Source organism: Apus apus, chromosome 2 (assembly GCF_020740795.1).
Source record: "Apus apus isolate bApuApu2 chromosome 2, bApuApu2.pri.cur, whole genome shotgun sequence".
NCBI lineage: Eukaryota > Metazoa > Chordata > Aves > Apodiformes > Apodidae > Apus > Apus apus.
The window spans coordinates 60243012-60268760 of record NC_067283.1 but is presented as its reverse complement, the minus strand read 5'-3'; the positions used below and the strand labels follow the sequence as shown (position 1 = coordinate 60268760).

Here is a 25749-nt window from a genome sequence, read left to right as displayed (position 1 = left end):
TTGGTTTTTTTATTGATCAGTTCTAGGATTTCAGAGCATTAAAAATGTTCTGACTTTAATTACAACCGACATTATAGTAGGCTAAAAACACAGCTGTAGATAGGTAATAAAATTATAGATTACCCAGTTGCTGATGAGAAAACTTGAGTTTTGTGTCCAGGCATTGACCCACACATGGACGCTAGTGAAAAGGATCTTACTTGAGGTGTATAGGAAAAGAGAAGACAGAGACTTACTGTTTCAATAAGATTGCAACTGTTAGCTTAGTGTAACTATCCAGTAATAACTCCTGCAGCTTAAGTCATTCTTTCTGTGTGGTCTGCTCCGTTTCGTCTAGGGATAATGGTGTTTCGTCCAGATGTCCTTCAACTTTCTTGGTGTTAAGGGGCTGAGGGAGTGAGAGCTGTCTCACTTTTAAGAACAGATGGATCTTCAACCTTATTTCTTAAGGTTGAATGCCTTCATCTTCTGCACAGTCAGCAGGCAGGGTCTCTTTGGAGTGTTGGGACTACAGCTTTTCCTCCAGGATACTTTGCCTCATTGCTTGGCTGCTGCTTTCAGATAGATTCTCACTAGGGTCGCAGACTCGTAGTGCATCGTTTTGCTGACAAGTATTCTCTCTCTTGTAGGTGTCCGCATTGTCAGTCTCTTGACCATGGTAGTATCAGGGCCTCAGGGAGAGGCTTTTATGCTTTCCCTGCTGTTCAGCTATGCTAGTGGTTTTCCCCAGAGTTTCACCTTGTCTTCATGTGGATTGAGACATTGGCCCTTGTGAGAACGGAAGGGGAATGGAGCTGCCTGAAGTACACAGTTCTGCCTTGTGTGTTATTGCAGTAAAAACTGCTCATTTATTTTAGTTAAAAATGCACATATCGGTTTATTTTCTCTGCTAATCTAATGCCAAAAGGTAACAGAATAAGGCTGGAGAGAGATGTCATTAAATTTGGAGAACAGATACATTAATGTCCAGTGGAGTAAATGTTTACATTATTTTGCAGATATGGATGTTAACAGGAGATAAACTGGAGACAGCAACTTGTATTGCAAAAAGTTCTCACTTAGTGTCTAGGACTCAAGATATTCACATTTTCAGACCTGTAAGTATAGTTCCAACTTTTTTGTTGGTTCATCAAAGGACAGCTAATTACAATGTTGCCTTTTTTTTATTAGTAGTTGGCTGCTTGTTGAAAATTGATGGCTTACTGTACTGAGTGTCCTATAATGGTCAAGAGAGTAGGTTGTCATTCAAGGATGCAGAATTACAAAACATTGCTTCTGTTTCAGGGGAGTTGTTTCTAGATTTGTTGATATGCTGCAGAAATGTTTGTAGCCATGTTGGGGTGACCCAGGTTCAGCATGTTTTACGCTCTTCATTTACACAGTGGACATAGTAAGGTACCTCTGAATAATGATGGAGAGGGTTCTATGTGAGGTGCTGAGCTAGTAAGAAAAGTGTCCAGGAATTTACGCTTCCTAAATGTGCTTCTTGCTTGATCTTGCATTTTTATCAATCTTTAGACTCCAGTAAAATTAATCCTGAATTAAACTGTAAGGCCCACATCTTCTGTATAGACATAGTTCAAATCTGTATGAGAAAAATTGATATATTTTTTTAAATATCTTGATAGGTATTTGCGTTTTTTTATCACACCATTTAAAATAATTATTGGAAAGGTAAACTGAGTATCTTTCTCTATACATTTTGCTTATATTTGCATAGCATCAACTCTGCTGAAGCTGAACAGAAATAGATTTTCCAGACGTTGATTGATGCTGTGTGATCAGACGTAATATGTCTCTGTTTGTTCTAAATGAACCACTTGCACCTACAGAAATAATTATATGAATATAATTTACATGTAAATGTAGTTTCTTCTGAAGCGTCAGAATGGCAAATTAGGCCCTGCAGACTACTATTTGCAATTAAATTATTAATGCTTCTGATAAAACTTCAGATCAATTTTTGTTGACCTTTCCATGTTATAACACTGCAAATTAAGTCTTCTTGAACAAAATCTATTTATTTGAGTCAGATTTTTATTTTCATTACCTCGACTAGTAATAACGCATCAGCATAAAACTGTGTTAACTTTGAGTACGCAAAGTTTTAAATTGGTTAGAAAATGGATCTGTACAGAATTATTTCTGTGTCTGTATTTGTTTCAAAGAAATTAATTAATGTAAGATTAATATAAGAATATAAGAAAATACCAAGCCTTCTAACATGTCCTTTTTAATTATAAATTAATAAATAAAAAATTACTCAGTGCTTTGTCTTCCCAAAAAAATGCATTTTGTTTTTAACGCTCTTCCTTTTTGTTTGTAGAAGTCTCAGCTGCTTCATTTTGTAATACATTTAACTCATATATTCTAGAGTAATTTACAATTTTTTTAAAAAAACACCTCTGTTAGCTGAAAGGTAGAACAGAGAGGGTAATTACTGCTCATCAGTGTGCACCAAGTGCGGTCATCTTTTAATCTCAGTAATGCAAAAAGATTATAATGGGCCAATTCAATCCCAGGTTCCTAACAGTTGCCAGACAAGGAGTTTTCTTTTTACATGTGTAATTGTGGGAAAGGAGGAAAAAAATTCTGAACTGGGGCGTATGTATGGGTTTTTTCTGTTTCCAGGTGCTTTTTAATGTAACTTAAATTATATGTGTGTTAGACGGAGACTGTGGGGAGTAGAGGGGAAAAAGGTCTTTGGACTGTCTTATTCTGGGAAGTAGTGGGCCAAAGACAAACTTCATATACAGGATAATTAAGAGTCATATATTTTTTAAGTTATTTAATCAAAGTGCTAGCAGAGCCAAAATTAGAAATGTAATCAGAGTTTGTGTTTTATTCTGTGCTTGGAACTTTGTCTTGCATGATCGCTTTAAAATACATAGATCTTTTATTAGAAAAAAAACCCCAAAACTACCTCAAAATCTGGTTGTAATTTAATTTAATTTTTTTATGTTCTTGCTCAAAACCTTCCAAAGTCCATTCAGCAACTTTTGACCATTTTTTGCCCTTCACAGCTGGGTCTTTCTAAAACAATAATTACGTATATTAAAAAATCGATGATGTAATTCTTTTATATTATGTATCAGAGCACTGGAACAGGCTGCCCAGAGAGGTTGTGGAGTCTCCTTTTCTGGAGACTTTCAAGACCCATCTGGATGTGTTCCTGTGTGATCTGCCTTAGGTGTTCCTGCTGCAGCAGGAGGGTTGGACTCGATGTTCTTCAGAGGTCCCTTCCAACCCCTACCATTCTATGATTCTTTTATGTCACTTGGTCCTGCTTTTTTATACTCATGTAAGATCTAAAAGGATTAGTACTAGTGAGCATTTTTTAATGTGCTTTTTGAAATCTGTCTCCTTACCCAAACTGAAGGAAGTATTAATATGAATAGTTTGCATTATTCTAAGAACATATCTTACTGGTTAATACATAAAAGTTTTGGGGGTTACTTGATTTTGTTGTCTATTTTTTTTCTAGTCCTCCCAAAACAGGAAGGCTTGGGTCAGCTTGATCTTAACCTATTTTCATGTCATTAATTCTTTAATTTGTTAGCCCTGGCCTACTTTGGTGAGAAACCATTCAAACTGACTACATGGGTTTTCTTTGTTTGAGGATTACTTTTTCACTCCATTAGATTCAAGGCTTGTAGTCACATCCCGTGGGTATTGGCCTTGCACTGGGATAAAACATTGTTGAAGAACCGAGGCCTTCTGGGTATGAGTTCTCAAGACCTGATCTTTTTAGGCAGGTTTTCTTTAAGAGTATAACAAAATCTTTTAAGTGAGTGGTTTTTATTGAAGGTTACCACTCGAGGAGAAGCTCACTTAGAACTAAATGCCTTTAGGAGGAAGCATGACTGTGCCTTGGTGATATCTGGGGACTCACTTGAGGTAAGAGCTTGGTTTTTGTCAAATTACATTTACCTGTTTGATTGTGTTCAAAAAGTAATATCAGTGTCTTCATGCTCTTAAGCTTTTTTCCAATATTTGCTCATACTTTAACTTTCCTTAGAGATACTGTTTTTCATTGAGTGCTAATTAGAAAATGTGTATTTTGGATGGGCAAATGTTACTGGTTTGCTGGTCTCCTGTATAGCAACAGAATGGAATCTGTATGTAGCATGCTTTAGTATTGTCTCTTCCCTTGAACCCAGAGTGTTGGCTCTCTAAATGAAACAGAATGTCAGTTAAAATAGGAAGGTCACGGTCAGGAAAATGTGGCTTTTTTCCTCCCAGATGGATGTTGTGCCAGCAAAACTTCATGAAAGGATTCTTTATGCTGTATTTTTGTGTTAGACTACATGTAGTAGTATTTAATAGTAAGTAAATGTGAGTGTATTTTTTTTTTCTTAGGTTTGTTTGAAGTATTATGAGCATGAATTTGTAGAGTTGGCTTGTCAGTGTCCTGCTGTAGTGTGCTGCCGATGTTCTCCCACCCAAAAAGCTCATATTGTGAAACTGTTACAGCACCACACTGGAAAACGCACGTGTGCAATAGGTAACTTTTGGCATGATCTTCCTTTGCAGTAGCTAAAATCAGTAATAAAGTGAAGCAGTAGATGGCACCAGTGAGAAACAGTTGAAACAAAACCTTTATCAACAGCCAGGTGTTGTGTAGCTGTAGCAGAAAATGCAATTCTGTGAGGAATTATTCCACAGGAAAGTATTGATCCCTGATGTAATTAATCACAATCCATAGATTAATTATAGGAATGTAAAGGTGTATAAGAGGTTTCTAAAATACCGTAAGGTCAGGCGAGTAAAACTTCTGAAGAGCTGAATATTGCAGTGACATTTTCCAGGTGATGGAGGAAATGATGTCAGCATGATCCAAGCAGCAGACTGTGGAATTGGAATTGAAGGCAAGGTAATGTTAACAGCTTCATTGTCATAGTAGTATAGTAACATGGCATTCAAAGGTTTTTTATTAAACAACAGCGAGTTGATCATTTTTAGTTGAAGTATGCTGTAACATGATAAAAATGCTTGGTCTTTGAACAAATATTTTCTTTGCTTCTGTGTCCTCTGCTTTATCTTTTTTAATACCAAAAAGAAATCAACAAGAAAAGCAGAAAATACTGCAGTTTTTTCTGTGTAGCATTTACTTGAAAAAAGCAGGATGGGCAATTAAACTTGCCTGTTAGAGCAACTGTGTCTTAGAATATGAACGAAAAATTATCCTTAGTGTCTTTTTGCAGGGTTGATTTCCAAAGCAGGAGCAAACTTGACTCTTAAAATTACCACTTAGAATTCTGAAATTTGAAGCACATATTTTACACTGGGTTTCATATTTGAAATATTTTTGTTTTGTTCTAGGAGGGAAAACAAGCTTCCCTAGCAGCTGATTTCTCTATCACACAGTTTAAACACATAGGTAGGCTGCTGATGGTACATGGTCGAAACAGTTACAAAAGATCAGCAGCACTTGGTCAATTTGTCATGCACCGAGGCCTTATTATTTCAACTATGCAGGTATTTAAAACTTTGTTTTCTGAATAGTTAAAAACACTGTCTGTCTTTAAAATGTCACAAAATCTTAATGAACCTGTATTATTTTTTTCTGTATTGTAATGTTTTGTATATAGAATGATATTAAATATATATAATTATCTGCTTTTTGTAGGCTGTATTTTCATCAGTCTTCTATTTTGCATCTGTTCCCTTATACCAAGGATTCCTAATGGTAGGGTAAGTGAAAACCAAGTTACAATATCTGGTAATAAATATAGCAAAATAACTTGTTAAATCCCATCATGTAGTTGGTGTCTGCCATATTTTTCATACATTTTTCATGGGTACACGACCAAAATCTGGAATGAGTCTACAAAGAAAAGCCAAACTAGGTTGCATATGCACTCTATGAGGGAGGAAGCCTCATGGTCAGGTCTCTGAAGAGAGGGATCTGCAGAGCCTTAGAAGATACTATATAACCTTTTTCACATGTGGACTGTGAAGACTAGAGGAAATCTCCCAGACCAGTTTCAGCTGTTACACAGATTGCCAGACAAGCCTCAGTGAGAATCAGATTTCTGCCAGACTGTGTAGAGGCAAGCAATAACCCTCTCCAAAGTGTAAGTAATAGGTATGCTGGGTTCTAGAAAAATACATTCAGTGGTATGCATCTGGCATGGGCATACCAAAATCCAAAGCCACGTACAGAACTGTTAAGACTGTGGTTTATCCACCTACCTATACCACGATATCCAGAATATAGTGCTTGTTTTTCTTCAGTTTTCATGCCATCTCTGCATGAATTTCAATGTCAGGTCTTTGAACTGGTTGTCCAAAGTGGAAGTGTAAAGCGAGTATGGTAACAGACAATAAGTTTGGGTGATATATATAGAAGAAATAAATTTATTTACTGATTTTTAAATTAATAAAAGATCTATAACTTCTCATGACTGGCAGCTCTGCAAAGCATGAGATCAGGTTGCATGTAAGAAGCTGTATTGGTAAGCTGCCTTATTACTACATGGAAGAACAAGTATAATTCCCCTTACATAAAAAGAATAATAAGAAAATAAGAAAAAGAAGAATAAAAATAATAAAAAGAACTCAGTAGATCATTTTAAAATCATATCATACAAAAGCGTCATCGTGTGTGTTTTTCCTTCTCCTAGGTATGCAACCATATATACTATGTTTCCAGTCTTCTCTCTAGTATTGGATCAGGATGTGAAGCCAGAAATGGCATTGCTGTATCCAGAACTTTATAAGGATCTCACAAAGGTATGAATGCCCTCAGTGCTCAGTTACGAACAAATGCTGAAATCTCCAGTATGCAAAACTGGGAATTCTAACAAAAATTCTCTGAGGGTATTCCATGCAAGACAGATGCACAGCTAATGTAACGCAGACTTTTGTACTATGGAAATAATCCATGGTAGCAAATGTTCCACTCAGATTTATTAATACATTTTTAAAGTCACCATGGTTGGACTGAAATAAATCAAACATGAAGGTACATTGATGTAAAAGTTGCTTTCAGACTGGTCCCACCACCTCTGATCTGGAATTGTTTATGCTTACTTTTCCATTTTTAACTTTCCTTTTTTAATTAATAGGTTGTTCTTTTCCTTAAATCCCAAAAACTGCTATACTGACCTCCAAAAGCTGATTTTCTTTAAATAACAGATATAGATGACTGATACTTGTTAACTGAAACACCTGTAGATACTGCTTTCTGTGTGCTTGCACATACCTGCAGACAGTGAAAGCATATAATTTCTTTACCTGCAAAAGTGAAACAAACCTCAAAATTCTGTTTCCCTAAGTTTTTTGAAAACTACTTCTGCTCCATCTTAAATGGTCTATTAGAAAAGTCCATATCTAAGACAGAATCTCAAAAGCAAACTAGTTGAAGAGGGTCCAATTCAGAGCCTCTGTATTTAATTGTACTAAATTAGCTATTAAATGTGTTAGTCTGCGACAATTTTTTCTCATCTCTTAGAGATCTTGACTCTCTATTTCTCCTCTCCAGAATCTTTACAGTTTCTTTGTGAGATTTCAGCCTATGTTTAATCTCAAAGAAGCAAGGTCTTACACCTGTCAAAGGCAATTGTAAGCATACCTGTATGTACCTGATGATAACTTCTTGTTGCAAATGGGGGACAGACCAACTAGGAGAGGAGCGCTGCTGGATCTTGTACTCACTAACAAGGAGGGTTTGGTTGAAGTGGTGATGGGTCAAAGGCAGCCTTGGCTGCACTGATCACGAGGTGGTGGAGTGCAGGACCCTGAGCAGGAGTGTTGTTGTTCTTTGTCTCTCTCTTCTGCCTTGCTCACCATTAATGTCATGGTTTGGGCCCAACACGAAAACAAAGGAGCAGCCCCATGCCCACTCACTCACCTCCCCCACACACACACACTCTGGGATGGGGAGGACAGAGCTCCTGGGTCAAGACAAAGGACAAGGAGGGTTCTTCACCAGTTAAGATCCCGGGCAAAACAGACTCAACTTGGGGAAAAAATAATAACTTCACACTAATCACACACACCCAGGACACAGACACACACAGAGCAGGGCTTGCATATGTTACCCCACCCCTCCCTTCTTCCCGGGCCCAAATCCCTTTGTTTCCGGTTTCTCTCCCTCCTTCCCCCCAGCGGCACAGGGGGACAGGGGATGGGGTTTAGAGTCAGTTCACAGGCTGGTGGTTCTGCTGCTCCTTCCTCCTCAGGAAGAAGGATTCCTCACAGTCCTGCCCTGCTTCCCCACAGGGTCCCTCCCATGGCAGAGAGTCCTCCACCAACCTCTCCTTCATGAGTCCTTCCCACAAGGTCTGGAGCTGCTCCAGCCTGGGCTTCCCACAGAGTCAGGGGCTGCTTTGGGAACAGCCACCTCCCCTGGCCCCGGGGTCTTCCACAGCTGCGCAATCAGAGTCCACTGGCAGCAAATCCTCTGGCCACAAAATCCAAGTCCACTGGCCAAGTTCACCCTCCTGGTGCCTTCAGGGCATGTTCCACCACATTCCTCCATGAGTGCAGGGGGACAGCTGCCATCTCGCCATGGGTTGCAGGGAAACTTCTGCTCGGGCACCTCTTCCCCTTCTTCCTCACCAACCACCAGCACAGGTCTCCTCCTCCAGCACAGCACTTCTCCCTAAGTGCTTCTCTGCTCAGGTCTTCTCTCAGTTCTTTCATACGTTAATCGCTGAGGTGCATCTCTTGTCTCTCTAATGGCTCCTTGGCTGGGTTTGGAGCACTGGGAGCTTCTCAGCTTCTTACCAGAGCCACTCCTATGGCCCTTCCCCTGCTACCAAAACCCCCACCAAACCAGAACAGGGAGGAACAGAATACCAATCAGGATCACTACCCTGGACTTCAGCAGGGCTAACTTTGGCCTCTTCAAGCAATTGTTAGGAGAAATCCCATGGGGTAGGGTACTGGGTGGTACAGGGGCTCAAGATAGTTGGTCAACATTCAAGGACCACTTCTCCCAAGCTCAGGATCTCAGCATCCCAATGGGTAGGAAATCAAGAAGGGGAGCCAGGAGACCCGCATGGTTAAGCAAGGAACTGCTGGGCAAACTCAAGTAGAAAAAGAGAATCTATAGATCATGGAAGGAGGGGCTGGCCACTTGGAAGGAGTATAGGACTGTTGTCAGAGGATGTAGCGAGGCAACTAGGAAAGCTAAGGCCTCCTTGGAATTAAACCTTGCAAGTGAGGTTAAAGGCAGTAGAAAGGGCTTCTTCAAATACATTGCAGATAGAACTAACACTAGAGGCAATATAGGCCCACTGTTGAATGAGGTGGATGCCCTGGTGACAGAAGATACAAAGAAGACAGAGCTACTGAATGCCTTCTTTGTCTCTTTCTATACTGCTGGAGAATGTTTTTTGAGGTCCCAGAGGAAGTCAGGATAAAGGAGGAGTTTGCCTTGGTTGATGAGGACGGGGTTAAGGATCAGTTAAGCAATCTGAGCATCCATGAATGGATGGGTTCAGATGGAATACACCTGTGGGTGCTGAGGGAGCTGGTGGAGGTCATTGCTAGGCCACTCTCCATCATCTTTGGTAAGTCGTGGGGAACAGGAGAAGTGCCTGAGGACTGGAGGAGAGCAAATGTCACTCCAGTCTTCAGAAAGGGCAAGAAAGAGCACCTGAGTAACTATAGACTGGTCAGTCTCACCTCCATCCCTGGAAAGGTGATGGAACAACTTACTCTTGGTATAATCTCTAAGCATATTAAGATGAGGGCATCATTAAGAGCAGTCAACATGGATTTACCAAGGGGAAGTCATGTTTGACCAACCTTACAGCCTTCTATGAGGAAGTAACTAGGTGGATAGATAATGGAAGTGCAGTAGATGTGGTTTATCTTGATTTCAGTAAAGCATTTAACACTGTCTGCCACAGCATCCTCATAACTAAACTGAGTAAGTGGAGTCTGGATGATCAGGTAGTGAGGTGGATTGTGAACTGGTTGAAAGGAAGAAGTCAGAGAGTTGTAGTCAATGGGGCAGAATCTAGTTGGAGGTCTGTGACCAGTGGAGTCCCTCAGGGGTCAGTACTGGGGACGAGCACTATTCAATATTTTCATCAGCGACCTGGATGAGGAAACAGAGTGTAACCTCAGCACGTTTGCTGATGACACTAAACTGGGAGGAGTGGCTGACACACCAGAAGGCTGTGCTGCCATTCAGCAAGACCTGGACAGGCTGGAGAGTTGGGCAGGGAGAAATTTAATGAAATACAAGGACAAGTGCAGAGTCTTGCATCTGGGGAAGAACAACCCCATGTACCAGTACAGGTTGGGGGCTGACCTGCTGGAGGGCAGTGTAGGAGAAAGGGACCTGGGGGTCCTGGTGGACAGGATGACCATGAGCCAGCAATGTGCCCTTGTGGCTAAGAAGGCCAATGGCATCCTGGGGTGTATTAGAAAGTGTGTGGTTAGTAGGTCAAGGGAGGTTCTCCTCCCCCTCTACTCTGCCTTGGTGAGGCTGCATCTGGAATATTGTGTCCAGTTCTGGGCCCCTCAGTTCAAGAAGGACAGGGAACTGCTTGAAAGAGTCCAGTGCAGAGCCACAAAGGTGATGGAGTGGAACATCTCCCTGATGAGGAGAGGCTGAGGGAGCTGGGTCTCTTTAGCTTGGAGGAGACTGAGAGGCAACCTCATCAATGTTTATAAATAATTTAAGGGCAAGTGTCAGGAGGATGGAGCCAGGCTCTTCCCATTGAAGTCCAGTGATAGGACAAGGGGCAATGGATGCAAACTGGAGCATAGGAGGTTCCATGTGAATATCAGGAAGAACTTCTTTCCTGTGAGAGTGACAGGGCACTGGAACAGGCTGCCCAGAGAGGTTGTGGAGTCTCCTTCGCTGGAGACATTCAAAACCTGCCTGGACATGTTCCTGTGTGATGTGCTCTGGGTGATCCTGCTCTGGCAGGGGGGTTGGACTAGATGATCTTTCAAGGTCCCTTCCAACACCTAAGATTCTGTGATTCTGTATGATTCTGTAGAAACAAGCTGGGGTTTTGTTAGCCTTAAGTGACAGTTTTTGAAGCTCCTGAGTCACTGGCTTTCCCAGCTTATGTTGCACCTCTGTAATTATTAGATAAATAAAAATGAAATAATTCTCTTCAGAAGGGAAAAAAACCTAAAGATAATATGGAGAAACTGGAGAGTACAGTTGAGTTCGTTGTGTGGGGCAGATGATGGTCAGGGAATGATTATGAATGAGTAGCACAAAAAGTTATTTATGTGCTACATTTGACTTCACTATTATCAGGTAATATTGTCTGTTATAACAATTTATGATCCTGCTGCCATGACACTATGAAGCCTACATATTTCTGCATATCATTTTTCAAATTATGGATTCTAAATGCAAATCTCTGCCAGTGCTACTCAGCTATTGTTACTCAACTGTGTGTTGACATGAACAGTAACTGTTTTCCTAGCTTTTGCTGTCTCTTCGGCAATATGCTAGTGATGAAAATCCTTTTCAGATTTTTGAAGGAATAAATTATATTGGCACAAATCATTGACATACACTTGCTTCAGTACAAGAAGAGGAGAAAACTAGCAAGGTTCAGAGAGACAGGTACAGCCACATACCTTGAAGGACACATCGAGTCAGTATTACTGTCACTGTGGCTCCTACAGAGTTATAGCTGGAAAAGATTATGAAACTTTGAAAGGACATACAAGTAAGAGGGCTCTCTGCTTTCACCTGAAAACGATTGACAGTCTGTTGTGCAGCATTCCTGAGGGGCACAGGAGTGACTTAAGCCTTCTAGTTCCGTAAAGGTGAACCAAACTCAAGCTCACTCTTATTTCACAAATATTGCTAACTGGGAGCCATGGTTGAGGGTGGAAGCAGTGTCCACTATTCAAAGGAAGATGAATAGACACTCATAGAAGAGTAAAAATGTAATGTTTCTTTGTTGATTTTATGAGGATTTTTTCCATATGTTCAGTCTGTCACCAACATTCTAGACTATATGCAGAACTACGAAAGTGTCTTTAGCACCTTGCCATGAACTTCATCTATCCAAGAAAATGTTTTAGCCTATACTGAAGTAGCAGGGTTAATTCATCACTTTCTACAGCAGTGAGACACATTGCTTGGTAAATTGCTGATTCTTCCCTGTTCCAGAGACCACTTGTGCCGAAAGAGCTGCATTGTTTGTTGTTTTATCCTTTTAAATGCATAGCCTTTCAACTCTGCAATTCTAACATACTTAATCAGGACCCTCACAGAATGCAAGCATTACATACACATATAAAGCATTTATTCTTTGATTAATGCATAAGTTTCAAGCTATAGCATTCACAATCACAAGAAGATGTAAAATTAATTTAGTAATAGCAACTTGTTGAAAACTTTGTTTATTCTGTGAATGCAGATAGTTTATATAATATTTAAAAGGGACTAATAACTACAGTTTTGCTCAAGGTTTAGGTCAGTTGGTACGTAATGCCATTTTTCTTGAAGACTACTAATTACAAAACAGACATAGAAACATTTTAATTAAAAAAATTAACTAGTTTTACTGTAATGATTCCTCTGAAAACCAGCCAGAGCATGGTAAATTATCTTCACTGTTTAAGGCCTTAACTGTCCTGCCCCCAAATTAGACTGTGATTTCTAAACGAGTTTGCAATGAAGAATCATAAAAACAAGTAAAATCCTTTTAGCCTGCATCACTTCTAAGACTGCTTATTTTACTTATGAAATGTGTCTCTGGTGATGGACTATTAAAAAATATATGATCTGAGTAGTTTTATTGTTTTTAAAAGTTGTGTTTAACTATCCTCTCACTTGTTCCCTTAGGGAAGATCTTTGTCATTTAAGACCTTCCTCATCTGGGTTTTAATCAGTATTTACCAAGGTAGGAGAGAGTGCTAATTTTACTGAACTGAGAATTTTTTGTCTGCTATTAGCAATATTGTTTTTCAGCTGCAGGTTGAATTCCCAAAGCTTAACATTTCAGCAGCAGTTATATATATTGCTTTCTGTTTATCTTGTAAATCGATATTCCTGTAGTGTGCCAGGCCTATTCAAAACACAGCATGGATTGGTATTTTTATTGATGCATGTCACCTAAGAAAAGACATGTTTTTAATTAAATACTAATCCAGAAAAATTTTAATGAGTGCTTATCACGTTGCACATATTTACTTTCTTTCATGGAATGACAGAAGCACTGTTGGAAGAAATCTGAATTATGTAATCAGTTAAAAGTAATTACACTTTCAACAATATCTCATTTATTTGTAGCACTTCACAAAATGAGGTTAACTAACAGTTCATCAGATATATTGCACCAAAAGGTGTTTAATTTTGTAATAGTTTTATTTCTTTACAGCTTTACTTTAGTTGTGTTATTCACATACACTAAGTACAGCAGGTACCACATCTGTTCTTTTAGAAAGATCAGTGTTGTTACCTTATAAAAGAAATTGTCTCCAGTGAAAACTTGCCATTAATCAAATGTTCAGTGTGCACTCTAAAAACTGGTGCAATGACATTTCATTGCTTGGTGTATTGTTAACTTTGTGTGCGTTTTCTAGGTGGGATTCTGATGTATGGAGCCCTGCTGCTTTTTGAATCTGAGTTTGTACACGTTGTTGCCATTTCCTTCACTGCTCTGATCCTGACCGAGCTCTTGATGGTTGCACTGACCATACGAACATGGCACTGGTTAATGGTGGTGGCTGAATTCCTCAGTCTTGGCTGCTATGTGGCCTCTCTTGCATTTCTAAATGAATACTTTGGTGAGTAATAGCAAAAGTATTTTAGCAAACTACTCTACTTTACATTTTTAATATTTTTCCTCTTTTTAAAAATTAAGAATACGTGATACTACACTTTGTGAAATACAGCTTACTCCATTAGGAATATTACTGAGTTGAAATTAGACTTAATTAATGTTGCTTTAAAATATTATCCTTTTCTCCTAGAGTTTGACAGTCTTCATTTCTGTTACTATCTAGTTAATCTAGAGGATAAACTTTATTCAAACCATGCATGCTTTTCCTGTTCTTGATCTGATCTTGACAGTCCAAACTGCATACCTTAAATTAGCTTTGAGATATACACTGTTGAAATACACATGATTTTTAAAAAAACAGTATTTTTCACTGAGTTAAACTACTTTGTGTGCCAGATCAAGTGGACCTCACTAGATCTGACCCAGAAGTTTAAAAACACTGAAGTATTGCTGCAGAGTGAGGCAGAAGGCAGTATATGTAGATACTTTCTAAGAATCATTGTTTCATAATTACATAAAGCTTATATGGATACTGCTTTAAATTGCAGTATGCTGTACTGTGTCTTAAGGTTCTGATTGTTTATAGCTCACAAGATGAAGGAACACATTTTAACTGCAGCTCTTAGCCATCAAGGATCTGGTCATCAAAATAATACATATTTCTTTTTATATCAAATTGTCTTTCAGTAAAAACAGCTATTGCAGTGTGTTTTTACAAATGTAACTTTTACAGAAATATATATAACAATTTTGACTATACCTCACAAAGAGATATCCAGCTAGAATCCAGCTCTTTCTCTTTTCATTTTCCAAAGGCTGATGAGTAAGGAGTTGCCCTTCCTCAGTTGTCACTTCTCATAGCAGAATTAAATGTTATATGGTAGTTTCTAGGAGTCTTGTAGTTCTGCTTTCACTCTCTGTGAACACCTGTCTCAGGTGTTCAACACTAAGGTAGCATGTTTACATGATACAGTTATTTTTTTAGTCAGAAAGTGCTTCACTGCCTGCCCCCCCCTGTTCTGTTCCTTCCAAGATTTCTCAGCAGTTGAATTTTCATGAAGAAACAACCCTACTAGGCTTGGTACTTGTATTGTACGTTATTTCTTGTTTGACAAAGTACCTTATTCTTTTCTCTGACACTGATGCACAGACTCTTTCATAGAGATTATTGGGTTGATTCCTGAATCTCCACAGCCAAATTACAAATGAAAGGAACAAACAAGAACAGACACAGGTACTGGCTCTGTAGTTCAAACTTCCAGGAACTTCATAAATCATAACTTGTTGCTTCACTTTTTTAAGTCTTTAGTATTGGTGACAGCCAGTCCTTCCATCCATTATAGGTGTTGTTCAGTGAGAAATACCTTTAGGTGGTGTTCACAGATGCATAAAAATTGCAGGACTTTGTTTCTTTCAAACCTTTCTGTAAAGGAAGTGCTTTACTATCCTCATGTATTTGCTGAACAAGTCCAAGCAACTCAGTAAGTAAATAGTTGCATGGCTTCTTGCAGCCTGGGGACTTAACTTCTATATTTTTCATCATTAAGAGTACTGAAAAGGCTTCAGTTTAATGGACTCATTTTACTGTGTTATTAATCAGTTAATCTGAGAAAATGCTTTTCAATCTCACTTCTGCTTAATGCTTTACTCTTATTTAATCTGTCACAGTATAACTGGGGCTTTTTTTTGTGCATGTAATGTAGTATAAACTTAAGCTATGGTCTACAGTTCAAGGTATAGAACAACTTTCATGTATCCAGGAAAACAATCCAGTCCAATAATGCTTGACTTCATTGGCAAATAAACTAGTTCTTTCAGTGATGTTACTTATAGGCCTCATCTCCTCCCAAAGGAATTATGACAAGACATTCACATTGGAAAGACAAATATGTGCTACTAGTCTAAAGCTCTGACTCATGGAAGTAAATAAGTTTTTGGTTTCTGAATTAATTGCACACAATGGCCTTATTAGACATGCCTCTGTTACATGTTAATAGGCTTGTAGTATGTCTAAGCAAAGTTAAAACTGTTAAAACTGTGTAACGAGTTTAAACATTGAAATCTAAAATCCCAGGTATTTTTAATGAGTGAAGTTGGAACAGTAAAGCATCTCTTTACTGCATTTTCTGAAGTCAGTTTTCATTCATTTTAAAATGTTCTGATCAAGTTGTTTATGCAGTAAATTATACCTTGAAGTCAAATGTAAGAAAATTGCCTACCTACTTAGAACCTTAAAACACGACGAAATATAAAATCTCTGTATTTTTTAATAGTCTTATTGTCACGTGAAAGACAATAATAATCCAGCTAATGCTACTAACATAATTTGCATTTCCTTTTTGTGTGGCTAACCTGTTTGGGTTTTTTTCACATAACTTTTACATTTTCTGTAAATCTATCTTTTCATTTTGATTCTCCCTCTGTGAAACAGGTATAGGCAGAGTGTCTTTTGGAGCTTTCTTAGGTAGGTGAAATTTAACTTTTCTTGAAATTTTAAGTCTTTAAAAATCCATTAAAGAATAGTAGATTATTTAATATACAACTTTGTAAATAATGGGGGGGGGAAAAATCAACCATAGTTCTTCAGGTTACCTGGGTTCTGGGATCTTTCCATGATAATTAAGTACGACCTGATTGTGGCAAATATGGTAAAAAATTTTCAATAGCAAGTGTAGGATGTCACCATTCTTGTTAATGTTTGTCACAAAAAATAACTTTTCACTGTGGCTTGTCGCAGTACCACTACTTGTTATCCCTTTAAATTTTTGGGCTTTAAGTTTTTAAGACTCATTGAGTCTAGTTGTTGAGACTGTTTCAGAGAGAAATAATCTGAATATGGAATAAAGGATCCAAAATGGTAATAGAATTTCTGGTTATGAACTTGTATTATAGTGGGTTCTCAGTAATAGAAAAATAAGTTGGCTTAATGTTCTAATATGAGAATGTCTTGCTTTTAAACTGAGATTTTGTTTCCCCTCAAATTATTTTGTGCTGCAATACAGTGCAAGGACCGTAAAGTTTCCTGTCTAAAGAAAATGGTTGGCAAAAACAGAATGTTGAGGTTAACTTTCTGTTGTTTTGTTGCCTTTTTTTTTTTAAAAAAATGGCATGGTCTTGAATGATAGCAAAGAATTAAGAGATTTGTATTGACTTTTACACTATGGAAGTTCCAGTTTCCATGTTATCAGCTCCCATTACTTAATTTCCCTCTTTGTTTCTGCAGATGTTGCCTTTATCACAACTGTGACCTTCCTGTGGAAAGTGTCAGCAATCACTGTTGTAAGCTGTCTTCCACTTTACATTCTCAAGTACTTGAAACGCAAATTTTCTCCTCCAAGTTACTCCAAGCTTACCTCGTAAAAGTAATTATATGCCTATGTTTTTTCGGTCACAACTGTCTGCATATTGCACATTCACTGTGCTTTAGTGTCTCCGGATTTATGTTGGACTAAAGAAATTTTTAAAAATAAATACAAATGGTAGAGTGAATAGAGCACAAAAAAAGGAAGAAAAATCTGACAGGTACAATAACACAGAAATACACTAACAAGACTATCAAATATAAAGTTTCTTCTTGTTTGTTTTTTTTTTTACTTTCAGTTGCTATGATTATAAAATAAAACCAAGTTACCTTTGATTTGACAATGCTTCTGGATGTTTTCATTGCTACTGTAAAGGATTTTTTGATATTGTGAAGAATTTTTTCCTACCGTACTAATCTGCGAGTTGAATTGAAAGTTTTGTTATTTATTACATAACTTCCCTTCTTTAATTATTACCTAATTTAAATCTTTTCCCTCAATGTTTATATATGGAAAAGTTAATTTGTCCATACCTACTATAACAAAGCTAATACCTGTAAATGCCCGTGTCTGTGTTAGCAGCTAACTATTATTCCTCATCAGACATTGAGTAACATGCACTATTTGAACTATGTACAGATGTCTGCATAGCACAGTATTATTTTAGGAGCTATTGTCCTATTCTGTACTCTCCATTTCTGGCACCAGTAAAAATTACAGATCTGTGATGTTGACAGCAGTTCTTTAAATGCACATTACAGCCATGTTGCACAAAAGCCGTTTCAAAATTAAATGAGAAATTCTGTACATAATTCCACTGCACTTACCGATCTGTACAGATCTGTGGCTGCTCAGTAAATATGTTTTAAAATTCTTAGTCATTTTGTATTTGTACAACTGCAAATTGTGTCAAAGTACATTCTATAAATGAGAAGTCCAGTAAATCTTGTATTAGCTAGTATGTTTAAATTGCCTTGTAATCTGTTTACTTAGGTTACTCAGGTAAAAGAAAGTAAGATGAACACATGAACATTCTGGTAGGAAAATCTGTCATCTTCCAAGCTGTAAATGTTATGTTTTTATAACTTTGAGTGCAGACTTGTTAAAAAACAAAAACCAAACATTTTTGCTTGTTGTAAACTGTCAGAGTTGAGTATCTTGGCTTAGTCATGACACTTTACAGCAGTTGAAGATTTGTTTCAGAAACTCATATATTCTGATATGGTCTGAAGAGTCCAAATCTTGCATACTGTACTAGGAAGTAGGATATATTATTTTAGTTTTCCATTGTGATTTAACTTTGCTTTCTCAACAAGTACATGCAACAAATTTGACATAGTCTGTTCATCAGTGGAAAGGAAAAGCATCATTAACCATGCTTGAATTATTTATGTGTATGTTTTTATAAAACACTTACTGTGGATGTCATTTTAATGTTTGACTGTATGCCTTTACAACAAAAGTCCTTGTTTAATCTCCTACAATTTTGCCCTTATGCCATTGTTTTATTTTATGAGTAATATTTAAGTGATCAATATAACTACTTCCTGGCAGAGCAGAGGAAACTGCTGCAGTTATTTGGACTCCATTAATTGTTGCTTTGGAAGTTTTTTCTTACTAGCTATTGATCTGCTTTTTTTAAATTTTATTTTCCATTCCTCATTATAAAAGCAATAAAGCCTAATTTCTACCAAATGGTATTAATGGTATATGTATTAAATGAACTACCGAAGTAGTGTTTCTTTTAATTACACAACATTGCAGACTAGTTTGCTCTGTTCCTTTGTAAATTCAACTTCTGTAAAACGCCCACACGATGGCACTGTTCTTGCGTACTAGTGAAAGCCTTTCTTCATTTTATGCCGTTTCAGCTAGATACACTTGGTTTATATTTTTATATTTTCTTTTATATCCCATGATATTTTTGTCGCTGTTTTGCTTTAATTTTCTATTTTTCCCCAATAATTGGTACCAATTTTGGATCAATTAGGAATAGTCACCAGTGTGCAGTTGTTCTGAAGCACTGATGATGTTTTCTTCAGACCTTTTTTTCTTACACATTGTGAGCTTGCAACTATATGCATAAGATTTAGTAGATAAGAAAAAACTTAAGAGTTGGTCATCCTTCATCTATACATTACTTCTTTGTCATTAGGCAGAAAAGGAGAAAAAAATCAGAAACTGGCAGTAAGAAGGGGTTAGTGTTACCATAGTCCATCTGTATGAGATACATACGGGCACAATTATACAGAATTTATAGTGTACATATATTAATCCTCAGCATTTAGACTGTAAGATTAGTAAGACAGCAATTTTATAGATCCTACACACAGATCTAAGCCTTTCAAAAGTTAAGTAAATTCTCAAGACTGCCTGCTTTCTTAGAGTGTTTTCAATATGCAGCAAGGGTCTGGTTTCAGCTGGCACTTTATTTTGAAGACTGCCAAAGTCTAATTCAGATGACTTACCTTGCTTTTGAGGTTGAGTCACTGCAAACCTGTGTATACCAGGGGAATCTGCTTTCTCTTCAGTCATGTCACTCAGCCAGAGGCCTGTAAATGGGTAGCACTACCAAATCACAGTGTTTTACAGGTAACAATATCAATACAGAATTAAAGTATTGTAATATGACATCTTTCAGTAGAAAGCTTTAATGTGTTGTGGATTTCAGGACAAAGCAAGCTATACCATCACGATCCCTGGCTCTTAAAGCAGTCTAGAATGGTAACATATCTGGTATGCAGGAGAGTAAATTATTTCATTAGAATCATAGAGTGGTCAGAGTTGGAATAAAGATCATCAAGTTCCAACTCCCCTGCATGGACACCTCCCACTAGATCAGGCTGCTCAGAGCCCCATCCAACCTGGCCTTGAACACTTCCAGGGATAGGGCTTCCACAACTTCCCTGGGAGGCCTGTTCCAGTGTCTCATTATCCTCAGACCAAAGAATTTCCTCCTGATCTCTAACCTAGATCTCTCTTCTTTCAGTTTAAAACCCTTGAACCTTGTCCTCTCACTACAAGCCCTTGTAATGACTCCCTCCTCAGCTTTCCTGTAGCCCCTTCAGGTATTGAACAGCTGCTATGAGGTCCCCCTGGACTCTTCTTCAGGTGAACAACCCCAACTCCCTTAGCTTGTCCTCATAAGAGAGGTGTTCCAGCCCTCTGATCATCTTCATGGCTGTTCTCTGGACACATTCCAACAGGTCCACATCTTTGTGCTGGGGGCACCAGAACTGGACACAGTACTACTCCAGGTGAGGTCTCATGAGGGCAGAGTAGAGGGGCAGAATCACCTCTCTCAATCTGCTGACCACACTTCTTTTGATATGATGCAGTAGGTCCTCTGGGCTGCAGTTGTACATTGGTGGCTCATGTCCAGCTTTTGGTCCACTAGTGCTCCCAGTTCTTTTTCCACAGGGCTGCTCTCAAGTGTGTCGTCCACCAGCCTGTGTTCAGCTTACACAAATGCATATTTAAGCCTTGGGTCTGCAAGTTCCACCCAGGAGCTAAGTTTTATTTAGTATTAAATGAGCATTTACTTTTGTGATCTGCTATGTCAGATATGTATTTCTGAAAGGGTAATCATGTCTCTTTGAAAACATATTTGGAAAATAATATCAGAATTGGGATAGGATAGAGGAGCAAGGTATGAACAGAAGCTGTCTTCACCAGCATAACATATGTAACAATACTCACCTACTTGGACCATGTTTAATCAGCATATGAGCTAAACATGTATGAGATTTCCCATGCAGTTTGATGGAAGAACACAGAGAAGAGGAGAGATCCTGCAAAAAAACAAGTACTGGTAATTATTACACTGTTTTCTTCTGTTGCTATTCTAAACTTACATGTTCATGTAACTCCTGGAAAGCGTTTTACTACGCAAGCTATTAGTCTGCACGTGGAAGGCAAAATTAAATCTGTGCATACTTACCATTAAATCCGTAGCACTCTTCCACAAATGTGAGTGTTTACAACTGTGTTTTATGTTCAAGCTGACCTTGCTGGCACATACCATAAAAATTCAGCTGTGTGGTATGGTGTATTTCAGGTTTTCTTCCTGAAACTTCTGAGTGGTTGTCCAACATGCCATCCCTTGTGCACATACATAAGGAAAGCGTATTACCTTGATGAGCAGCATCCACTTAAGGCAACCTCATGTTGTAAATGTCATCCTACCCTGTGTCCACAAGAGAGTGCAAGCCTAAATGTTTTTCAGTCTCCTTTTAAAATATGCCTGCGGGAAGGGACTCTGCAGTTGGGAACCTTTTCAGGCTGGACATCAGTTCTGCAGGTATTAAGCAAGAATTTTAATATTCATGTGTATAGTTAAACAGCTGTTAGTCATAGGGGTGGACTTTTGTAGGCAAGGAGGAGAGTATTTCTCTGCATACTGCTCTTACACCCATTTGTGTGAGTTAAGGAGTAGGCCTAAGCAGTATAGTTTCCATACTCCTCTGCAAGCTTGTTGCTGTCTCAAGGCATTCAGATTACTCTGAGGAAGAACCAGACTCAGATCTGCTGGTGAGCTGGGCATTGCATTCTTGGGATCAGCCTACATCCCTACACTGATGTGCACCTCTGCCTTGCTCATGTACCCTCACCGGAGAGTTCCTTTGTGGCTGGAAGTTGAGGCTGTTTGTGCCTGAACCACCTTTATTTGCATATTTACCACAGGAATGATGGTGATGCAGGCCTGGGGTAGGGCTCACTGTTCAAATGACAGTACAGACTTCCTCAGAGGCTTTCAGGATTGGCTGTTAACAAAGATGCTCTGATGTGACCTCTGTTCCCACTTCAGCAGAGCTCTGTATCCCTGGCTTTTACAATGGCAAGATAACTTGCAAGAGGCTTGCATCTGTTTCACACTTGCATCCTTCACATTTCCCAAAGTATTAATGTGGTTCCAACAGCCTCCGCGGGGCAAAGGAATTTGGTGCAGAGTATGTGCAAAAGGACAGTGGAGCCCAGGTGAACAGTGCTCCTTAAAAAGTGATAGCCACAGGAGAGGTGCCAATTCTGCTCTCAGTACTGTTCTTGTAGGTTCTGCATACTCTGACATCCATTTCAATTTTAGCTTCTGTACAGCTTCTCCTTAATTTTGCTGGCTAGAAAAGAAAGAATTGGGCCAGCGGTCTCTTATAATACTTCCTTAGTAACCTTTCTGTAACTAGACTGTTATTATTATAGCTCAATTGAATCTTAAAGGCAATCAAAAAAGCCTTTTGATATGTTAGCCCCCTGTAGGGAGGAAAACCAGTACAAGTGAACAAAGACAACATGGATCAAACATGACAAGTAAACAAACAGGAGGTGCAATATCTTTAACACTACGCTAAAAAGCGCTGGAATTCCTTTTGTAAACAAAACACGCTTAAAGTGAGATACTTCCCAACAAGTTTTAACTACTCAACAGATGTCCTCAGCAGGGTTTCCCAGCTGTTATTGTGAGTGGGAATTGGCTCAGCCAATTGCTAACACAATGCTTCTCAAATAGGGAATTGCACTGCAAGACCTGTTTGCTACTGCATCGACCAAAACCATAGTTTGATCAAAACGTTTTACAGCAGAGGTTGTGAAAGCAGGATGCCTTGAACAAAACAATGAGAGAGCACTCCAAACTTGAGTTGACAAGTTCTACTTTATTCTCCCATTCCTGATGAGGCTTTAGCAAAACTGTAGCTGAGATTGCTCTTTCATGTAGTCTCCTGTCCTCCAGCATGCTTTCAACTTGAAATTGTACTCATCAATGGTAAACCTCTAAACTGCTTAGGAAAAAAAAGCAGGTTTGGTGAATACTTAGTCTTTTTGCATTACTGAGCTTGAAGAAAGTTCCTAATCTGCTCTAAGAAGAGAAGATACTAATTCTCTGTAACTATGATACGTGGTAAGTATTTATGGTCCTACCTTTATTCCTCTAGTAGTAAACTGTTTCCTTCCTGTTCTCTTGACAAAAGTAGTAAGGTTAAAAAGTGGGTTGGTTGTAATGTTCATGTAGCTTTAAGCCAGCAGTACCTAAAACAGACTATTGTAATTCTTTTTTGTAGAACTACTTTCCATTGTTTCTCTATAATGTACACATGGAGGTTTTTTTTTTTTCCATAGGCCCTCTCAGTTTTGCTGTGTTTTGCTCCAGATTCTAAGCATTAATTTGATTTGCAAAGTCAACACAAATATGGAAGCAAATTAGAGATAACTACTTCAAAAGTGTTTTGAAAAATAATTCCTGGCCATTTGGGCTGGAAAGCTGGGCGATCTTAATAGATGATCAGATCTTTAAGGAATAAGTGCCTGCATATACATTTTTTTTATTTATTGCAATCATCTAGTGCCTATTTGAAGGACAGTTTGGGGTATTCTCAGTCAAGATGCTCTCTTGGGGAAAACCCAGTGGCAGAAAATGAGCTGTGGTTTTCCCTGCGTATAAATGCTGGTTGCTGCCTTCTCTTGCCATTGAATTCCAAACTCATCTGCAGAAACACAGCTAGGTATGCACTTCCTCCCACACCTTTTGTCTCCTAGAGTACCTTTTCCCCTTATCAGGATCTTGACTCTTCCATGACAGTCCTTTGAATATGTCTGTTGCTTATCTTGGTCCTGGCTGAATGAGGTTTATTAGCCTTAGGAGGTAATTTTTCCATCCAGGCGTCATGAGCAAGATAGATGACACAGACATGGTCTGGTACATACTTAGAAGTAGCTTAGAAATAAAGGAGGGGGGAAGAAACCTGCAGCTCACACTAACTGGTTTGTGCTTAACATGTGCAGACTTCATAGAAAAAAAACAAAACAACACATGGAAATCTTATTTTAAAAAATTAGTAACATTTTCAGAAAATAAGTATGTTTAGAGGACCCACACCTGAAGGCCTGGCACTACTGAGGAAATTCACATTTTTAACAACCCATCTCAGAAACCCAAGCCTGAAAGAAACCATTTCAGGCAGCCCAAATGCCATGCATTTCTGCCTAGTTCTGCTATGGAGTCTGGCCCTGCCTGTGGTAGAAGAGATTTTTCCTGACCAGGAGGGGCTCTGTGAGCAACATCAAGTTGGATCCCCACGTTTGCCTGTTGTCCCATTGCACATGTGTTGCTGCATTATCCTGAGAACAGTGATCATAAGGAGGTGCTTTGGTCCAGCTGTTTCCATTTGCATGTCAAGAGCCACAGATGTAAATGGTCCCCAGCCAGAGAAGTTCCCCAGTTGTTGAAGCAATCAGCTGCTGCTTAAACTGGTTTTTAGTGCTGGAAGGGAAGCAGGGCAGAGAAAAAGAAGCTATTTCTGTATAACCTGAAGCAGATTTCTTTTTGGATGAGTGGGAAGAAAGCCAAGCTGCTAGTCACATAACCACACTGCTAGCTTACCATCTGTCTGAAAGCAATTACTTGTAAATGGCAAGTGAGGTGGGAGAACGAGGTGATAGCTCAGTTGTAGCACGGAGCCAGCCCGAGTCACTGATCTAGTGCTTAGCACTGTGAGTCTCTCTTCTTGACACGCAGATAATTCACTGCCAGGTCAGCCCTACCAGCACGGTGAGTGATGGGAGTTTGCTGCTGGAGAATCAGGGAAAGGCTTCTTAAAGCAAAGCCTGCCCTAGAGACAGCTATCTTGGGGCACAGGAGCAGAAATGTCCCCAGGAAATGCCTTCAGAGACAGAACTCTTGGGGAGAAAATGAAAGCATGTGTGGAAACTCAATTTTGCCTGAGATCCAACAAGAACATCTCTACCCTCACCCCCCTGCCCTGTACTGCATTGCCCAATGTGGTGGAAAATCCCTGCTGTGCAGCTCTCTGTGGCTTCCACCTCTGGTTAACCAGTGTGGCAGGAAAAGAATCACTTTTTGAAGCTGTTTGATTCCTGCTCTTTCTGTATTACCCCTGTACCCAGCTCCTTGGCTGCCTGCCATGGCTAGCAGAGGGAGCTAGTGACTCCCAGTCCATCAGGGGAAAAATCAGAAGGCAGGTTGCAGTTATCCTGAAGGATCCCCAAGCCCAACGTATGGGGCTTGTCTCTCTGGTTCTGTGCTACCCAACACTTGGCATGGAGGTCCATACCTAGGCACAACATGCTGCTTTGACACAGGTCAAAGCCAGGCACTGCACTGGGAGCAAGCCACTTGGAGCCATCCTGGGGACATCAAGAGGTCTCCCTGATGAGATGGTCTTCCTGCAAGCTATCTTGTAGATCATTTCATTGCCCTCTCCATTCCACAGCACCTTCCTACTATGCTGCCTTGTGTTCTTCTCTGAGTAACCTGGGTGTCTAGGGCATCTTTGAAATTACAGCCTACTGACCTTGTAACTGTTGACTCAAGCATAGTCACATCTGTGTGTGGGTTAGGGCTGATGACTATAGTCAAGACTTAATTTATTTATGTTGTATTTATTTTTAAAGATGGAACACAAATTCCATTGAAGACTCATCTGGTGATCATGTGAAGAGGGTGAGTGAACAGCTACTCATGGCTGAGCTTCTTTCAGGCAAGCTGAATACAGCACATGTGCTGCTCATTCAGCTGAGGGAAAATTTTGGAGGGAAGATGCTAGATAAAGAGCCCTCTAGCAACTCAAGAATAACATGAAAAACTAAGGCCTCTCTATAGTCTTCCTTGTTACGGGTCAGTCCTCTTTGGGTCCCAGACCTCTCCTCCTAAGTCTACTACTTGCATTCTTCCTTTTCTGGTTTGACACTTTTCCACAGCATAAAAAATGTAG

General features: G+C 39.1%; 1 protein-coding gene across 7 annotated transcripts in view; it reads left to right on the top strand.

The window, feature by feature from the left end:
* Positions 1-18721, top strand: part of ATP9B (ATPase phospholipid transporting 9B (putative)) — a 163833-nt gene extending 145112 nt beyond the window's left edge. For 3 of the 7 annotated variants that reach the window (XM_051611124.1, XM_051611126.1, XM_051611123.1), the window contains 11 exons: positions 999-1097; positions 3808-3897; positions 4360-4504; positions 4809-4873; positions 5323-5478; positions 5630-5694; positions 6627-6735; positions 12785-12842; positions 13525-13728; positions 16156-16188; positions 16948-18721. In XM_051611124.1, coding sequence (XP_051467084.1) covers positions 999-1097; positions 3808-3897; positions 4360-4504; positions 4809-4873; positions 5323-5478; positions 5630-5694; positions 6627-6735; positions 12785-12842; positions 13525-13728; positions 16156-16188; positions 16948-17084 — 1161 coding nt within the window. In that variant the 3' untranslated portion in view covers positions 17085-18721. Of the gene's footprint in view, positions 1-998; positions 1098-3807; positions 3898-4359; positions 4505-4808; positions 4874-5322; positions 5479-5629; positions 5695-6626; positions 6736-12784; positions 12843-13524; positions 13729-14874; positions 15206-16155; positions 16189-16947 lie in introns of all 7 variants that reach the window. The other 4 variants (XR_007888668.1, XR_007888669.1, XR_007888667.1 and 1 more) reach the window with 4 other exon arrangements.
* Positions 18722-25749: the final 7028 nt, after the last annotated feature.